Source organism: Nomascus leucogenys, chromosome 2 (assembly GCF_006542625.1).
Source record: "Nomascus leucogenys isolate Asia chromosome 2, Asia_NLE_v1, whole genome shotgun sequence".
Classification (NCBI taxonomy): Eukaryota; Metazoa; Chordata; class Mammalia; order Primates; family Hylobatidae; genus Nomascus; species Nomascus leucogenys.
The window spans coordinates 151,912,293-151,930,416 of NC_044382.1; the positions used below are offsets into that span (position 1 = coordinate 151,912,293).

An 18,124-nucleotide genomic window follows, 5' to 3' on the forward strand; every position below is an offset into this window, starting at 1 on the left:
TTTGGTGGATCAAATAAAGCACATTTATTGTAGTGATGTCTGAACTTTTTTCCTGTGTTAAGAGAAAATAGTGACTGCTGTATCACAAACCCTTTCAGTAGGTCACACTGATCGTTACAAATTCCTCCATGGAGTCGAAGAAAAGACAGTAGGAAAGGTACCGCTCTCTGAACTTTGTACAAAATAATTCATATAAAAAGGAAAAAAGGTAAAGGTGCCATGAAGTTTCCCCCTCAATTTCCTAAGGTTTCGTTAGAAAACTCGACCAAATGTTCTAAGTATAAAAAGTACAGACGTCATTCTGTACAACTTGGGAAGTCTAAGTCTTGTTTTCCCTAATACAAAAGAAACGATCATTTCCCTTTCCTGGCCCTGCAGGCAGGTGAGCTTTCTGGGTGGCTGAAGAGCACCACAATGAGCTCCTGTTACCAGAGATGTTTGCTTTTGCCCCTAACGATAAAGGCTTCTGTGGCATCAGTGGTGTCACTCCCGCTGTGCGGAGCTGCGGTGACTCTGTGAGCCGACACCGTGTGGAGCAGTGCTGTTCACAGCCCGGCCTACCTGACCGCAGAAACACCCACACAGAGCTTCTCAAACAGCTCAGCACCAGCACTCCACGTGTCCACCCTGATCCCAGGACGCCTGGACGACATCAAAATTCAAACAGGATAAAAACTCACAAACACACTCATTGGAGTATAAGATGTGGGCTTTTTCATTTTTAAAAAAGACAGTTCAAAAGCCTTAAAAAGTATTCTCTCCAGATTATAAAAGGTTAGTTAAAACTGTTTAATAGGAACAATCTTGCACAAGCAGAAAGAGCTTTGATTTGGAGGATTATAGCAACATACAACTGAGAGAGTCCACAGGGACAGTCAGATGGGATGTCTGCACCTCTTCTAGAGAATCTGTGTTAAAAACACGACCGACTGAACATTCTGCCCCCTTTCAAGGCACATGCCACTTCTTAGAACGGTCAGCTTTCCACACAGGCTACAAGGTATTTTATTTACATTTAAAAACAGGTTTTCTTCTTCAACGTAGTAGAAAGGCCCGGAGCCCAGTCACAGCGGTGCCTGCCTAGCACAAGTGCAGGACAGCTTTATTGATCTCTGGGTTTGTCCAGTCATTCCGAATGTCATCCAGGTGGTTATCGAAATCCACGAGCGTCTCGTAGGACCGGCTGTCCAGGAGCGAGGCTGAGATCCTCTGTGCCTCTGGCCAGTCTTCACAGTAGTCACTACGGGTCAAACATGAAGAAGTCAGCATCTAACAGTGAAAACGGGCGGCTTGTAACAGCATCAAGTGAGAAGGCCAGCCATATGCACAGTGGTATGAGCAGAGATGATGCAGAGTACTGAGAAACATGTGCATTTCAAACGCATGAAGATGTACACAGAGCATAGAAAACATGGTTAATACATGGAAGGGACGCCCTTCACATGGAATTCTGAGAAAGTTGGAGGCAGATGACTGAAGCTTTCTGAGTGGCCACAGATACACCAAAGCAAAGGCCTGGGAAGAGTGTCTGTGCCCTAGGGCCTGGGGTGGGAAGACCCGTAAGTACCACTGAGGTTCCCTCTACTGCCTGGAAGCGCTGGAGCACTGGGGCCTACAGGAGCCGCGGAATATGCTTGCTATCATGCCTCTGGAGAAAATGCTAACTGAAAACACAGGCTGGGTGAGAGTGGCTCTCACGTGGCCGGGCGCTGACGGAGCCCAGCCCGCGCGGCAGCATGGGGCGCACTCACTGGTGTGGGTCTCTGCACCGCCATCTGTTCTCATGGTGCTCGTACACGTGGATCGTAGGCGCTACGCAGTCCATCGTAAACTTGGTGTTGTCTACCTGAGCACAAGGCAAAGGACACGAGAGTGAACAGAATGCTAGCCAAACAGCAGTGGCAGGCGCCTCCTCGGGGCTCTCCCTGCAGCAGTGCCCACGCCGGCTGGGGCAGACTCTTCCGACAGAGCCGGTATGGAGAGTGGCGCGAGTGTCTGGCCTGAGGAAAACTGTTGTGTTATGCAGGAAAACATCAAGTCCTTCATTGTTTTTTCACAAAAGCAAAGCTTCCAAACATGACTTCTTCCTTCATCCTAGGATTCTGTCTGAATCAAGGCTGTTCAACAAGGCCCTCCATGTCATCTGCTCACATACAAGCACCTTCCTTCCCTGCGCCCCTAGAGGCTGTGCTGGCTCTTCTAATTCTGTGCTTCTCACACTTGGCATGTTCAGATCAGAATCATCTAGAAGGTGTGTTAACATGGACTACTGGGCCCCACCCCCTGCATTTCTGATTCAGTGGGGTCTGGGGTGGGTGCCTGGGAATTCGCATTTCTAACAAGTTCCCAGAGGCTACTGCTGGCAGGGGACCCCACTCCCACTTGTGTAGGGATGCAGGGGCACAGAAGCCATGGCCTGGGATTCGAGTGGTCTGCAGCTGGGAGAAAACTGCAAGAGGCGGCAATGGTCTCAAGCAGATAAATGAGTGAAGGGGTTAGCGGAGAGGAAACCGCCGCAGAGCAAGCTCCAGGTTGGTGAGAGGAGGTGCAGGGGCCTCCCACATGCTGCACAGAAGTGACTTACCATGATGAGCGCAGTGTCGCTGAAGCCCTCGGCGATTCTGGAGGCCACCTTCTCTGCAACCTGGTTTGGACTGTCAAAGAAATAGTCAGGCTACCACATTCCAGTTAATGCCATTCAACACTGTTTACAAAAGGCACAGTCAACACCACTGAGACTTAACAAGCAATGACAGAAAGACTGGCAGAGCCAACAGGCTGCACGTGCTTGCTTCGCCGGTTTACTTACTATTTAATTTTTTGGTAGAGATAGGGTCTTGCTCTGTTGCCCAAGCTGGAGTGCAGTGATGCAATCATAGCCCACTGTAACCTCAAATTCCTGGCCTCAAGCAATCCCACCTCTGCCTCCTGAGTAGCTGGGACTATAGGTACAGGCCACCACATCCAGTTACTTTTTAGTGTTTTTTTTTTTTTTTTTTTTTTTGGTACAGATGACGTCTTGCTATGTTGCCCATGCTGGTCTTGAACTCCTAGCCTCAAGCAATCTTACTGCCTTGGCCTCCCAAAGTGCTTACAAGCATGGGCCACTGTGCCCAGCCTACTTATTTGTTTGTATTGCTGGGGAGAGTGTGTGCAGTTCCCCACATATGAAGAAATCGCAGGGCTCAGCACATCTGGAGTGCAATGGACGAACCTTGCCCTGGGAAAATCACCTTTGTGATCTTGGTGTTTTCCCTGCCAGGTAAATATGTTTTGCCCGTTTAAAGTGGCTGATGACAGCCCCACTGTGATGCGTGTGGCCAGCAAGGATGGGGAACGCTGTTGGGTAATGGAGCACACCGTGCAAAGCAGGTCCTTGCCTCACTCCAACCAGAAAGCCCTTGTGACGGGGATCTTAAGAGGGCATCTCCTAACGGAAGGCTCCCAGGAACCCAGTGGAGAGTCGCCTGAAGCGGGCAGTTAAACTGCTGCTGGGCACCTGCCAGCCCCTGGGCCAAACTCCAAGCCTTCTGGGCCCGCCTTCTCCATCTGCACGCTAGCAAAGCAACTCGTCCACTGCAACAAGTAAGAGCAACCTCAGGGCAGCTGGCAGTCCATCACCCTCTGAGAAATTCCTCAGCCTTTCCACATCTTCTCCATGCTCATGAGCCCCCACTGCTGGCTCTGGCCCTGCCGCCACCCAACCCTGATAAATGACACCTTTCCACCTTAAGTTAGTAGAGCTAATAATAGAGCAGCTACTCCACCATTCCTGCACCATATCTCCAAACACAAAGTTATCCTTCTATGCTATGCCAGGAAGGTGCCTTCTCCTCGGGGGCCTTATTTATATTCTTTCTGTGCCCAAGCCCCAGTTCTGCCTTCAAATCTGTGTAAGTCTTTATTTTTAGGGAAAAACAAAAGCATTGAACTGGTTCCCTCTAGCTGCTGTCCAGATTCCCTCCTCCCTTCCACGCCTGTTTCTTCAACTTCTTTTAACAAGCCACTAGTCTTGCTCCATGTTCTCACCACAGCTCTGTGCAATCTGCCATCTAACCCATTCCCTTGCAGAGCAGCACTCTGGAAGTCTCCTGATCGCTGCCTGATGGCCCCAAGACTCCTACTCCCTCAAAAGCCTCCCAGCGGGAACCCACCACCCTCAGGCAGGCCAGTCCATTTCCAGCCTCTCCGACCTGAGGCCACCTTTCCCTTTGCTCTTCCCTACCCTGCAGGCCACAGGTCCTTTCTCTGCTCTCCTTTCCTGCATTCTCCCTGCCATTTATTTCCTTCAGTCTCTCACCTTAGGCAGGGGCTTCTAAAACTGCTTCCTAACTGGTCTCATAATTTCTAGGGTCACTCACTCGCTCGCTCTCTTTTTTAAAGAGACAGGGACGGCTGGGTGCAGTGACTCACGCCTGTAATCCCTGGACTTTCGGAGGCCGAGGCAAGTGGATCACCTGATGAGGTCAGGAGTTCGAGACCAGCCTGGCCAACATGGTGAAACTCCATCTCTACTAAAAATATAAAAATTAGCTGGGTGTGCTGATGCACATCTGTAGACCCAGCTACTCTGGAGGCTGAGGCAGGAGAATCGCTTGAACCCAGGAGGCGGGGGTGGCAGTGAGCTGAGACCATGCCACTGCACTCCAGCCTCGGCAACAGTGAGACTTCACGTCAAAAAAAAACAGACAGAGTCTCGCTTAGTTGCCCAGGCTGGAGCATGGTGGCTATTCACAAGTGTGATCAAGGCCACAAAGTCCTGGTCTCCATCAATCCTTCCTGCTCAGCCTCACAAGCAGCTGGGACCACAGGCACGGGCTACGAAGCTCAGCTTAGGCTCTTCTTATCCAATGTAACCTGAAAATTCTCCTGAACTAAATTTTCCTAAAACAGAACTTCCATCACGTCCCCTGGTGCTCACAGCCCCACAGACTACTGTTCACCACTGCCTGCCAGATGAAGGCTGCTATTCTCAGGCTGGCAGAGGCAGGCCTTCGTAACGGTGAACTGAGCTACCGTGTGCAGCCACAGGGGCAATGCTGTGTCTTCAATGTCAGGAAATCCACCTCCATGTCATCTCCCTCACATACCCGTCTTATTTCACTCACACTGTCCCGTCTGGCCCTCCACACCAAGGCCTCCTTACTGAATTGCTTCCCCTCTTTCAGTGCCCAGAAGACATGCCACCCTCACCACGAAGCCCTGCTAAACCACCCTGGATGAGACCCCCTGCCCTGCTGGAGTTCTGAGGATTTCCTTCTAAGAGGCTCTAACACGGAGTCCATGGCACGTGCTGCTTTCCTTCTGTGCATCCTATCTGCCCTGCACAATCAAGGGTTTCAGCTTTTTGTGGCAGGGACTGAGCCATCCATCTTTCTTTTTTTTTTCTTTTTTTGAGATGGAGTCTCGCTCTGTTGCCCAGGCTGCAGTGCAGTGGCGCGATCTCGGTTCACTGTAAGCTCTGCCTCCCGGGTTCACACCACTGTCCTGCCTCAGCCTCTGGAGTAGCTGGGACTACAGGCGCCTGCCACCACGTCTGGCTAATTTTTTGTATTTTTAGTAGAGATGGGGTTTCACCATGTTAGCCAGGATGGTCTCGATCTCCTGACCTCGTGATCCGCCCGCGATGGCCTCCCAAAGTGCTGGGAATACAGGCGTGAGCCACCACGCCTGGCCCCATCTTTCTTTTAACAGCCATAAAAATACATGGATTATTGTGAGTTATTTAACAAAGCACACTATATACAATTATAATCCTTCCCTTGTGATTAGGCTAAAAAAAATTAATAATGTTTTAAAAAAACATTATTTTATATGATTATTCTATTTTCGTTTTCAAAATTCAGTGAGGTACTGATTATAAATCTGCAGTGTTAAGAAAAGTATGACTTAAAAATGTGACTGTGTTAAGAAAAATATGAATTAAGAGGGTAGGGGAGGTTTTCAGGTAGAAGCCAATCGTATTGAAGAAAGCACTGTGATGGTGGCTCCTAGCGCAGAGGGAAGGCAGTGCTTCACTGCACTGACCATGACTCGGTGAGCGCCAAGTCCCCACAGCACTGACGGCAAGTGGTGAGGAGTGGGTATACAGCCCTCAGGAGGCCTGCCCATGTACCCACCTCTGCCTGCTCCTGCATTTGCTGAGGAACTTGGAAAGCAAAAGGCAGGGCCGCTTGGCATGAAGAGCTTGCAAAGCCCTTACCCTCCTACTCGACACTGATCATGCTGGTTGGTGATTTTTATTGGGAAGAGGGTAAGGAAACACACATTAAAAAGAAAAACTACCATTGTAGATGCTCAAGAACTCTTTTTTTTTTTTTTTTTTTTTTTTTGAGACGGAGTCTTGCTCTTTCACCCAGGCTGCAGTGCAGTGGCGCGATCTCGGCTCACTGCAAGCTCCGCCTCCCGGGTTCACACCATTCTCCTGCCTCAGCCTTCCGTGTAGCTGGGACTACAAGCGGCCGCCACCTTGCCCGGCTAATTTTTTATATTTTTAGTAGAGACGGGGTTTCACCGTGTTAGCCAGAATGGTCTTGATCTCCCGACCTCGTGATCCGCCCGCCTCGGCCTCCCAAAGTGCTGGCATTACAGGCGTGAGCCACCGCGCCTGGCCTTCAAGAACTCTTAACATCTATCTTTCTTTTCATCGATTTTTGAGATGGGGTCTTGCTCCGTTGCCCAGGCTGGAGTACAGTGGCGAGATCATGGCTCAACGCAGTCTCAACTGCCCAGGCTCAAGTGATCTCCCACCACAGCCTCCCTTGTAGCTGGGATCACAGGTGTAGGCCACCATGTCCAGCTAATTTTTGTATTTTTTTGTAGAGATGAGGTCTTGCTATGTTGCCCAGACTGGTCTTGAACTCCCGGCTCAAGAAATCCTTCCGCCTTGGCCTCTGAAAGTGCTGGGATTACAGGTGTGATCCAACATGGCTGGTCTAAAATTTATTATTTTAAAAGAAGTCTAAAAATTTGTAGTTGGCCGGGTGTGGTGCCTCATGCCTGTAATCCCAGCACTTTGGGAGGCTAAGGTGGGTGGATCACTTGAGGTCAGGAGTTCGAGACCAGCCTGGCCAACATGGTGAAATCCTGTCTCTACTAAAAACACAAAAATTAGCCAGGTGTGGTGGCGGGTGCCTGTAATTCCAGCTACTCAGGAGGCTCAGACAGTAGAATAGTTTGAACCCGGGAGGTGAAGGTTGCAGTGAGGCGAGATTGTGCCACTGCACTCCAGCCTGGGCGACAGAGTGAGACGCTGTCCGCTCTGCCACCGCCCCGCCAAAAAAAAATTTGTAGTTAATGAACTGTCAAAGTATTTGAAAGAGCTGCCAACTTTGTATTTCTCTGTCTTAGGCACTGAATCTCCAATACTGATCCACTTGATCCTGAATGAAGACTGCCACACTGTGCTTCCTGCTAGTCAGGAACTCCTTGTTCCTAGGAAGAGCCAGCTGCCAACCGAAACTGCAGGCACCCTGAAGGCAGACCACTCTGCTCACCCTCCCAACAGCACCATGTCGGGCAAGCGTGTAGGTGCCATCTTACACTGTGTATCTAAAAGCTTCTTCCTGAGTGTCTGCCTCAGGCCAGGGCTCTCTGCCGGGCACCGAAACCTACTCATATCAAATGCTAACTATGAAGCAAAACACTGGCCAACAATGAATCATATAATAAAACTTGATGGAATGACCTAAAGTTTAGGAAATTCATAAAAGTTGTTAACACTACATTAGAACAGTAATAGAAAAAGTCATCACAGCACTAGTAACAGCACCAGCCATTACTGTAAACTAAGCACAAGGACAAACACGCTGCGCTATTTCATTCTGTCCTCATGACTACTCTCTGAGGCATGAGCTCAGCTCCACTTTAAAGACACGGCCACAGAGGCCCAAGGAGGTTAATCAGTAAGTCACCTAGAATTTGAATCCAGGTCTACTTGGCTCCAAATCATGCTGCAAGACACTCTGAATCAGGCAATGTTTCTAGAATAAGAAAAGGAAATTTTCAGCTAGGTCTGGCTGAAGAGAGGGGAAGGTTTTCCAGGCAGAAGCAAAACCATACTTAAGTCAGAAGTTGGCAAGATCCTAGCTCCTGAGCTCCCAAGCTGTGTGGCCTCCGAGAAGCCACCTTCTCTGGCTGGTTTCTTCACTTGTGCATTGTTGTGAGGATGAAATAAAATGACCCCAGTAGAGCCCAAGGATAGGACGGCATTACCTACCTGAGGTTTCCTCCTCAAACAACTGGGCACACCGGGGGAGGGGGACGTGGATTCCCTATTCCAGGGTGGCAGACCCCTAGCTAAGGTTTATCCTCTCTACACATCTGACAAATGGCTGCTCAGGATGCATTTACAAGTCAGTATTAATGAAGGACTGCAAAACCCCCTGGAGGACGCAGAAGGACATGGACTAGGTGAGGATAGGGAGGACATTCTAGAAGGAAGGTATGGAGAGCAGGAAAACTGTGCCTGAGTAGGATAATTCCAGGCTGGGCTGTAACGAGGTCAGCACAGAGGTAAGAACATGAGAGCTGTGAGCCAGATGAGGCATGTGCAGAGAGGAGGATAGGAGAGCCTGCACGGGTCCATGTGGGGCGACCACATGAGGCATGGATTTGCCGGTGGGGGCTTAAGGAAAGGGAGGCCTCTGCACTCATCTGACAACCCGTGCCATTCCCACTTGCCCAGTCTCCTCTCCCTTCTGCAGGGACAGCCACGGCAGACACTGCTTGGTCCAGGAACACCTTCCTGCCAAGGGTGCCCCCCACTGCTTGCAAGGTGAAGTTCAAAATGCTTCTGAGCACGGAGGAGCCCTCAGGTATGGCCCACCTACCTCTGCAGCCTCACTTCCTAGCATCTCCCTCCATGTGGGCACGGCCCCAGCCCCCGCCACGTCTTCACCTGTGTCTGCTGTCCCCCAACCAGGAATGCTGACCTGGTCTCCACATCTGCACTTGACAAGGCCCTGCTCACTCTCGAGGGCGTGGTTTACAGGACACCATGCCCTGGGGCTTCTGGGATCATTCTACCAGGTCTAAGTCTCCTGGCCCCTGCCGCCAAGCCCCCTGCAGGGGCCACTGTCCTGCACTGCAGCCTGTGTTTGCACTGTCCTTCATGTTCAACTCAGCCACGTGAGGGCAAGGGATAGAGGGCTGTGCTTTCCTCAGCCCACGCCTAGTCTTTCATGTAACAAAGACTAACATGGATGTGGCCCCGTAGGTAGGCTCTCACTCAGTGAAGGATGGGAGGCACTGATTCATCAACAAACGGAGGCAGGCGATATCAAACAGAGGACATCCCAGTGAGAGGCAGAAGAGATGTGCTGAAGGCGGAGAGGCCAGTGCTGCTCGTGGGCTCAGAGGAAGCAGCAGAAAAGCCAACGTGCAAGGGGTTCCACGCGCTCCCAACCGCCTTGGCAGACGCTTCAGCGGACTGACTTTGAGTGCAGCATCTCCTAGGACATCTGCCTCCCTCAGGATCCTGTGCCTGGACCCAGCCCTCCAAGGGTAAGATAATTATGTTTCTAAATTTGGGTTTCTTTTATGATACCACGTTTCTCATCAGAAACATTGGTGCCTCATCAGTGATAGCAATGCTGTCACCAGCTTAGTGTATTATTTCCAAAGTGCTTGAGCTCACCTTCTCATCTGTGCTGAGCACGTGGACCCAACAGCAGGGCCCTTCACTGCACCCCCATCTCCCCGGACACTGGAGGGTTGGCTCTATCTGACAACATGACGAAGCCACATCAGGGCAGCCTGATGCATGCTCCTGTTATATACGGCATGGACTTTCCAGCTGCCCATCTGGCTTCTGGCTGGGTTCAGCCAAAGGAAAATGGAAGCAGGACATCAGGTACTGGCTGCTCTGGGCCACCCCTCCCCTGATGGGAGGCCACGTCAGGCTGGCTGTAGCCACCTGCCCAAGGGCACTGCTCTTCTCAAGGTGGACTTGTTTACCCAGCTCCTTCCTCCCCACCCTTTGGGCTGTTGTCGCCAGCCTTGTTTACTGCATGACCCCCTGTGAGTTATCTACAGCCCAGGCCTTGTGAACAGTCTGCTTATTAAGCCCTCCTCAGATTATCACCACCTGAATGTGTCATCTGTTTTTCTGTTCGGACCAAGATGACGCAGACATATAGAAAAATTCTCAGCTTTGTTGTTAGCGAGAGCCCCAGTTGGGGAACGATCTGGATAAAAGGAAAAGGAAGAAGGAGCCACTATAAAGGGGGCAGCAAATACCACATTTTCATCAGAGTACTGACCCCTAACTTACAGGCTGGTCTATTTACCGGCAAATAGAGCAACATTCCTTCCCAGTGCTCTGCCCAACACCACCCCTAGTCTGGGAAGGGGAAGCAAGGCAGAGCTGAGCAGGGACAGAAATCGGAACCCCGACTGTTGCTTTCATTGTATAAATTCCCTTCATGCAAAATAAAGAAGACACAAAACAGAATCCCAAAGTTAATAGAAATGTTTGCAATTTCTGTTGTTTGGAATTATCCACACCACAGTTCGCCTCAAATACTATAAATAAGCACAGAGGGAAGGGGTGTGGGTCTCACAGGTTTCGTATCTGGTCGAAAAGCACACGAGAGATGGGGTCTGCCCGTCACGTGCTCACTTCCTCGCCCACAGAGGGTTCTACATCCACGTACCTGGCATCCTTTACTCGCTCATTAGCTTGATAATAACCAGCAATCACGTAGCTATGATCTTTGCACCATGAATCAATCTGAAAGAGGAACAAAAATTGGGAAAAGATGAACGATTCACCCTTAAATACCAAGTCGCAAAAACCACAGATCTCACCCCCACATGCTGGGACAAGACATGACAGAATCTTAATCCTCATGCCCTGCGCTCCCCAGAAGAAAGGCTAGGACTCACGAAAAAATGGTCAGGAAGGGCAGGACTTTGAACATAAGGAATGACTGCCTTCCTCAGTCCCAGCGAGAAGACCCTTTGTCAACAGGTACTGGATTGGTACAGTGCTGCAGAGAGTCGGAGGGAAGAGAATCTTCATCTACCGTCTCTTATAATATAAAGAACTTGGGCTTTAGAAATCCTTAATATTATTTAAATCATTATCCTTCATAGTTAAGGAAACAAAGCTTAGAGAGGTTCTAAGTTTGCGCAACCAGATAGAAACAGAGCCAGAAGGGGAATCTCAGTCTCTTTCAAAACAAGTCTTTTAGGCCAGGTGCAGTGGCTCACGCCTGTAATCCTAGTACTTTGGGAGGCTGAGGTGGGCGGATCACCTGAGGTAAAGAGTTCGAGACAAGCCTGGCCAATATGGAGAAATCCCATCTCTACTAAAAATACAAAAATTAGCTGGGTGTGGTGGTGGGCACTTGTCATCCCAGCTACTCGGGAGGCTGAGGCAGGAGAATCACTTGAACCCCAGAGGGGGAGGTTGCAGTGAGCCAAGATCATGCCACTGTACTCCGGCCTGGGCGACAAGAGTGAAACTCCGTCTCCGTCTCAAAAAAAAAAAAAAAAAGTCTTTTAATACTCCATCTCAGCATTCTAAGCACCACATCATGAAATACCCCTCAGTTGGGGTGTAGGGTAAAGAGGTCCCAAGTTAGGAAGGGGCACGTGCACGTCCTTAGTTCTCTCCGGCGTGCTTTGAAATGGCAGCATGGTGGCAGACCTTCGAAGTTTTTGGGTTTCTTTTATGGTATCATGTTTCTCATCAGATGCAGCTTCCTGCAGGTCTAAGGCCATTATTCAAAACAACAAAAGCTCATCCTGTTCTGACATAATGGAATTTGAATACACTGTAATAAAGTCTATTCTCAGTCTGCACAAGAGGAAACAAAATTGGTACCTTGAGTTTTTTTTTTTTTTTTTTTTGTAGAGAATAAACTGGTTAAAAATGCATGCATGTGTGTGTGTGTGTTTTAAACACAATCCTATTGCTCTTTTTCCTAAATTCTGGTTTGGGCTTCTGAGTCTCCTTCATGACCAAAAGCAGACAAGACGGTTACAGTCCAAGTGTCCCTGGCTCGCACAGGATTAGGATATTTCTGGCCTCCTAAGAGTTCACGAATTGCCATATTGGGTCAAAACCAGGGCTCAGTGAACCAACTAGACATTCTGGTCATCCACCCAAAAGATCAGGATTATGTCCGTAAAATATCTATAATGGTGCTATCATTGTGACTTTGCTGAAAACAACTCCAAAACGACTCATACTTTGTTTCTATCACCTCTTAATGGAATAGACTCTAGAAGCTTTCTACTGCTGCTTAGAACAAACATCTCTATACACTATCAAAGGGCCTTGCTTTAAATTTGGTCAAGTTCCCTAATGAGCTGATCCTTGAGCACTGTGCTCCCAGCCTTCATGTGCCATCACGGGCCGGCCTCCTGAGTGTGTCCTCTCCTAAGGTGACCCACGTCACTGCCCCCTGGGTGTCCCCATCCCTGCTCTCCAGTGTAGCCTGCGCTTATTTTCATAGATTGGCCACTGTCTTAATTTCCTATTGCCCTTGTGAGAAGTTACACACACTTAGTGGCTTAAAACAACACTTTTTTTTTTTTTTTTGAGACAGTCTCGCTCCGTTGTCCACGCTGGAGTGCAGTGGTGAGATCACAGTTCACTGCAGCCTTGAACTCCTGGGCTCAAGTGATCCTCCCACCTCAGCCTCCTGAGTAGCTGGGACTACAGGTATGCGCCACACTGTCCGGCTAATTTTTAAATTTTTTGTAGAGACAAAGGTTTCGTCATGTTGCCCAGGCTCATCTTGGACTCCCGGGTTCAAGCAATCCTCCTGCCTTGGCCTCCCAAAGTGCTGAGATTACAGGCACAAGCCACCATGCCCAATTTTTTTTTTTAAGGAAAGTAATAAATTTTATTGAAGGATTTTTCACCATCCAGAGAGATTATCGTATGATTGTTTTTTTTAGATTTTTTTTTTTTTTTTTTTTTGAGACGGAGTCTCGCTCTGTTGCCCAGGCTGGAGTGCAGTGGCGCGATCTTGGTTCACTGCAGGCTCCGACCCCTGGGGTTCACGCCATTCTCCTGCCTCAGCCTCCCGAGTAGCTGGGATTGCGGGCGCCCACCACCTCGCCCAGCTAATTTTTTGTATTTTTAGTAGAGACTGGGTTTCACCGTGTTAGCCAGGATGGTCTCGATCTCCTGACCTCGTGATCCGCCCACCTTGGCCTCCCAAAGTGCTGGGATTACAGGCGTGAGCCACCGCGCCCGGCCTGTTTTTCTTAGAATTTTTAATGCATACATTTTTGGATTTTCTAATTTCGAATTCCCTAATTTCTTCTATTTCTGAAATAAACCGTACTTGATTAAAGTGTATGTTTTATTTTTTAATTTTTATTTAAGTTCTGGGATACATGTACAGAATATGCAGGTTTGTTACATAGGTATCCATGTGCCATGGTGGTTTGCTGCACCTACCAACCCGTCACCTAGGTTTTAAGCCCCGCATGCATTAGCTATTTGTCCTGATGCTCTCCCTCCCCTCGCTCCCCAGCTCTGACAGGCACTGGTGTGTGATGTTCCCCTCCCTGTGTCCATGTGTTCTCACTGTTCAACTCCCACTTAATGACAACATGCAGTGTTTGGTTTTCTGTCGTTGTGTTAGTTTGCTGAGGATGATGCCAGCCAAAATTTTTTATCTTACTGGTCAGAAGTCTATAATGGGTCAGCAGAGCTGTGCTTCTTCAGGATGCTCCAAGGGAGAATCCTTTTCTTTACCTTTTCCAGCACCTAGAGGCTGCCCGCATTCCTTGGCTCATGGCCACATCACTCTGACCTCTGCTTCCATCATCCATCTCTTCCTCTCACTCTGACCTTCCTACCTCTCCTTTACAAAGGCCTTTGTAATTACGTGAGGCACACCCAGGTAATCCACGATATTCTCTCTACCCTCAAGCCCTTAACTTAGTCACATCTACAAATCCCTTTTGCTACATAAGGCCTGGGGATTAGGATGTGGACATATTTGGGGGGTTATTACTCAGCTGACCACACCGTACAACATTTTCTAGGAAAAAGCATAGGACATATTTTTTACTTAGCTACTGGCAACTTCCTGAAGACCCCCAGCAGCAGTCTCAGTTGGCTCCTCCATCTCTTTCCTGGGCTGAAGCCACCTGGTCAGGACTCATAGCCCAGTAAACACATATGGTATCACCTTGTATCCGCTCTCAGAGCACAGAAACCACCTGGTACAAAACATGATTCCTATGACAAACACACGTGCATCTCAACTTACATTTTGCCTGCTGAGGGACAAATTCCTATAAGAAAACTCCAAGGGCCCGACCAAATTCTAGCAGAAAAATGTCACGACCTGGAACTTTAAGTAGACCTCTTTGAAGAGGTTGCCCTTAAAGTGAACCAGGTCACAAAAGCTCTGGCCTGGCTTTAGAATTTAGAACTTTTGAATGACACACGAGAATAACCAAGTTAGCTGTATGGATGGCTATGAGGGGCACACACAGCCCGTTCACCAACTGAGGAATGGAGAACTCGAAGGGAGGAATGGAGACTCGGCCAAGCCTCAGCACTCATAGCAGCAGGGTGGACGAGTTCTAATAAGGGCAGTTTCCTGTGACAGTTTGGAATCTGGAACTAGGCATCAGGTGAGAGTGCCCCGGAGTGGAGTGGGCTGGGGGAAGAGGATGGGACGTGCTGGTGGTGTGGGTGTGGCAGCCAGGTCTCCAGTGGCTGCAGGATCCTGCCCTCAGCCCAAATGGCTCCTGCATGAAAAGCTGCGGTGGATCTAAGTGGCAGCTCCGAGTCAAGGCAATTAGCTTCCTCCGAAGCGAGGCAAGACAAGGCAGGGCTGAGAAGCCACTCAAGCTCTGTTCCCAACAAATCCATTTCCATCTCCCTGCTTCGCTGTATGACACCCCACACCCTGATGTGCGTCTTGTGAAAAATCAACATGAAAATAAAAGTTCAGGAGAAAACTCTGTGGAGACTGTTGTCAATGTAGTCAAACTGACTCTGAATACAGACACCTTCCACATTCTGCACTTACTCATGCAATTTCTTTTTAGAAATTTTTAGAGAGAAAGGACATTTTCACCTTGGCAGGAGTCTACCACCCTCTGCTCAATGCCCTTTTTGGCTACTTCTGTTCCAGACATGGAAGAGAACTATTAAAAGGGCTGGGGCCACCCCATTCATTCCCAACTAGACTCTGCACAGAGGCAGTGGCTCCTCACAGCAGCCTTGCTAAAATCTGCACTATCCCCCACGCCCCTTGTGACTGTACAATAACCGTAAAGAAGGCGAGGCAGGGACCGCAACTTGCCACTTAGCAAAAAGCTGAGGGTAACCTGCTGAGCCTTCCTAACTGCAGCAAAAAGTAGGCCTTGGAGTCCAGAAGTAGAGGAATTGTTATTGTCACTGAGAAGGAAAGCTCCTTCTCAAGTCAGCTGCTGATCTTTCTATGGAATGAGAAGTAGCAGGAACCATGAAAGAACAGCTTGGGAAGTCAATGGGACCGAGATGGAGGGTGAAGTTCAGGGGGAAGAACTCAAAGGGTGAACCACAGCATCCCTCTCCCCATCCCTAAGGTGGCACATGAATGTTCTGGAGATGAACAAAGGGCAGGAGGGAGTAGGGGCATGGGAGAGCTCCAGGGCAGCTGCTGTGCAGAGGAGCAGAGGGCAGGCCCACATGGAGGCCACAGCAAGAATTCTAGCCTGAAATCATGGTGATGAGGCCAGTGAGCAAGCAAGCAAGTCACCTGAGCAGAATGTAACAGAACGCTACTCCACCGCACTAGAAATCAACAAGGGGAAAAGGGCAAAAAGGGATTAGAGAAACAGGTTCAAGCTAATTTTCATACTAACATTTTATGGGTTTCTGCTGTTGGAAATAATTCCTTCACTACCTACGTCAAAGGGTTATAAGGATAAATAACTTAATAGGCGTAAGTACTTAAAAAAAATAAAAAGCATGCAAAAAGCATGCACAAATGCAAGGATTTTTTTTTAATGGAACATAATGAAAAGCCTTTCAAAGGAATCTAATGTTGCCCTTTGATGGACAGTGTATGGTTTTTCCCCCTTATCAAAAACAATTCCAATAGGAAGCTCTGAATGGAACAGAGCCATGAGAATAAGGCCTCATTTACACAGCTGCATGGATTTAGATGCTTTGTGAAAATTGCATCTTCTATGGCTGATAACCTCATAAACTATGGCTCTAAACACTGAGAGTTTTCATTGCCTTCAGGTTAGAAAGTCACTAAGTCAAAAGGTGAATAATATAAATTTAATAGCTTAACTGAAGTAAAAAATTTGTGGATGGACTCCAGCTGCAAATTTTTCTCTGTAACTTTCCTCTAAAAGTTATTTCATGGGCACTGGATTGCTGTCTTTTTCATATTTGTCCACTGCTGAGGGAATGAGTTTTTGTGAATATGAGAAAAGTCAGGGCCGGGTGCAGTGGCTCACGTCTGTAATCCTAGCACTTTGGAAGGGCAAGGCGAGCGGATTGCCTGAGCTCTGTAGATCGAGACCAGCCTGGGTTACACGGTGAAACCGTGTCTACTAAAATAAAAAAGAAATTAGCAGTGCATGGCGGTGTGCGCTGGTAGTACCAGCTACTCGGGAGGCTGAGGCAGGAGAATCGCTTGAACCTGAGAGGCCGAGGTTGCAGCGAGCCAACATCGCTCCACTGCACTCCAGCCTGGGCGACAGAGCGAGACTCTATCTCGGAAAAGTCAGTACAAGTAACTACTGCTTGACAAAACTTGCTGCTTGTTTTCACTGCTGAAGAGTAGTTACTGCAGGGAGTCAAGTGTGGCCCTTACTTGCTGGATGGGGACTCATGTGGTAGGGGGAGGTGCTGGAGACTGGGTGTCTACAGTGCAGAGTGTAACTAGGAATGAGGCGTGGAAGCAAGCTCAGGGCGGGCCCCTGTGGTGCCCGGTGCCCTCTCACGCTCAGGTAGCAGGCAGTCAAGGTCCCCTCTGGGCATCTTTCCTCCCTGGTAAGTGGTTTGGGAGGCAGCCCTGCTCCCTCGTGGAAAATTCACGTACAGGTAACTTGAATGCAGTTGTTTATAGTTCCTGGGTTCAACTCTGTCAAGTACTGCATTCATATCCCACAGTCGGAACAGAAGTGTTTAACTCTGTCAAGGTTACTTAAGAATGAGAAGAATAAGCGACATCTGACATTGCAAGTGAGGTTCAAGTTTGTCTTCAAGAAGCTCCTAGAAGTTTCTGACAGGATTTTACATGGCTAGCAGCCACCACACCTTCTTCTCCCACTCCTGGGCTGGTCCTCAGTTGCTCTGGGACTCCTCCTCCACTCAACCCATAAAAGCCAGAGTGTCCCCCACGCCATGTTCCTGGGGTGTGATGAGAGATACTGGTTTTTCTCCCTGTTCCTGGCTCCTCACGGTCCTGGTTAGTCTTTTGATAGAATGCCAGGTGTGTGAGCCTTAGGGGCACTAGGACCCCACCTTCTCCTGCCCTCCTTCCACTCCACTGCTCCCCTCTCCGCCTTGCTGATAGTGGGTCTTAAGACCCTCCAGGAGAGGGTCCCCTCCTAGACCCCGGGGGGAAGGAATGCTGATGTCATGAAGCTCCCATAAAAATCCAAAAGGACGGGGAGCTTCCATGCCCCTTTCCCCATACCTCGCCCCATGTGTCTCTTCACCTGTATCCTTTGCAGTGTCCTGTGCAATAAACCCATAAACGTAAGGGTTTCCCTGAGCTCTGTGAGTTGCTCCAGCAAATTAATCAAATCCAAACAGGAGGCCATGGAAATTCCACCTTGAAGCTGGTGGGTCAGAGGTTCCAGAGCCTGGACTTGCTGCTGAGCCCTCAACCCGTGGGCTGTGACACTATCTCCAGGTAGGCAGTGTCAGAACAGAATGCGGGGACACCTAGCTGGTGCCCGCTGCTTGGTGTGTGGGGAAACTCCTACACATCTGGTCACAGAAGTCTTCTTCTGTGTTTATTGTTGGTGGTGGGAGCAGAGGAAACACGCGGTTGGAGAGCTTTTCCCTACGCAGTCCCCAAGCGCTAAGACCTGCTCTCATGGCTTCAGAAGTCACCGGCACACCGCTGGTTCTCAATCTACATCTCTGGCCTCTGTACCCAGACCCATTCTTCACCTTTCAACCTAGGACTTC

The 18,124-nt window shown here is 49.1% G+C and overlaps 1 protein-coding gene and 1 pseudogene across 2 annotated transcripts in view; both read right to left on the bottom strand.

Annotated features, from left to right (window-relative positions):
• Nucleotides 1–18,124, bottom strand: part of EMC8 (ER membrane protein complex subunit 8) — a 21,562-nt gene continuing 3,438 nt past the window's right edge. Inside the window, exons 2-5 of one of the 2 annotated variants that reach the window (XM_003272502.4) lie at nt 10,656–10,732; nt 2,585–2,654; nt 1,752–1,846; nt 1–1,240 (exon numbers count right to left, since the gene is read on the bottom strand). In XM_003272502.4, coding sequence (XP_003272550.1) covers nt 1,081–1,240; nt 1,752–1,846; nt 2,585–2,654; nt 10,656–10,732 — 402 coding nt within the window. In that variant the 3' untranslated portion in view covers nt 1–1,080. The remainder of the gene's footprint in view (nt 1,241–1,751; nt 1,847–2,584; nt 2,655–10,655; nt 10,733–18,124) is intronic. The other variant, XM_003272503.4, reaches the window with a different exon arrangement.
• Nucleotides 3,148–3,270, bottom strand: LOC115832050 (annotated as a pseudogene).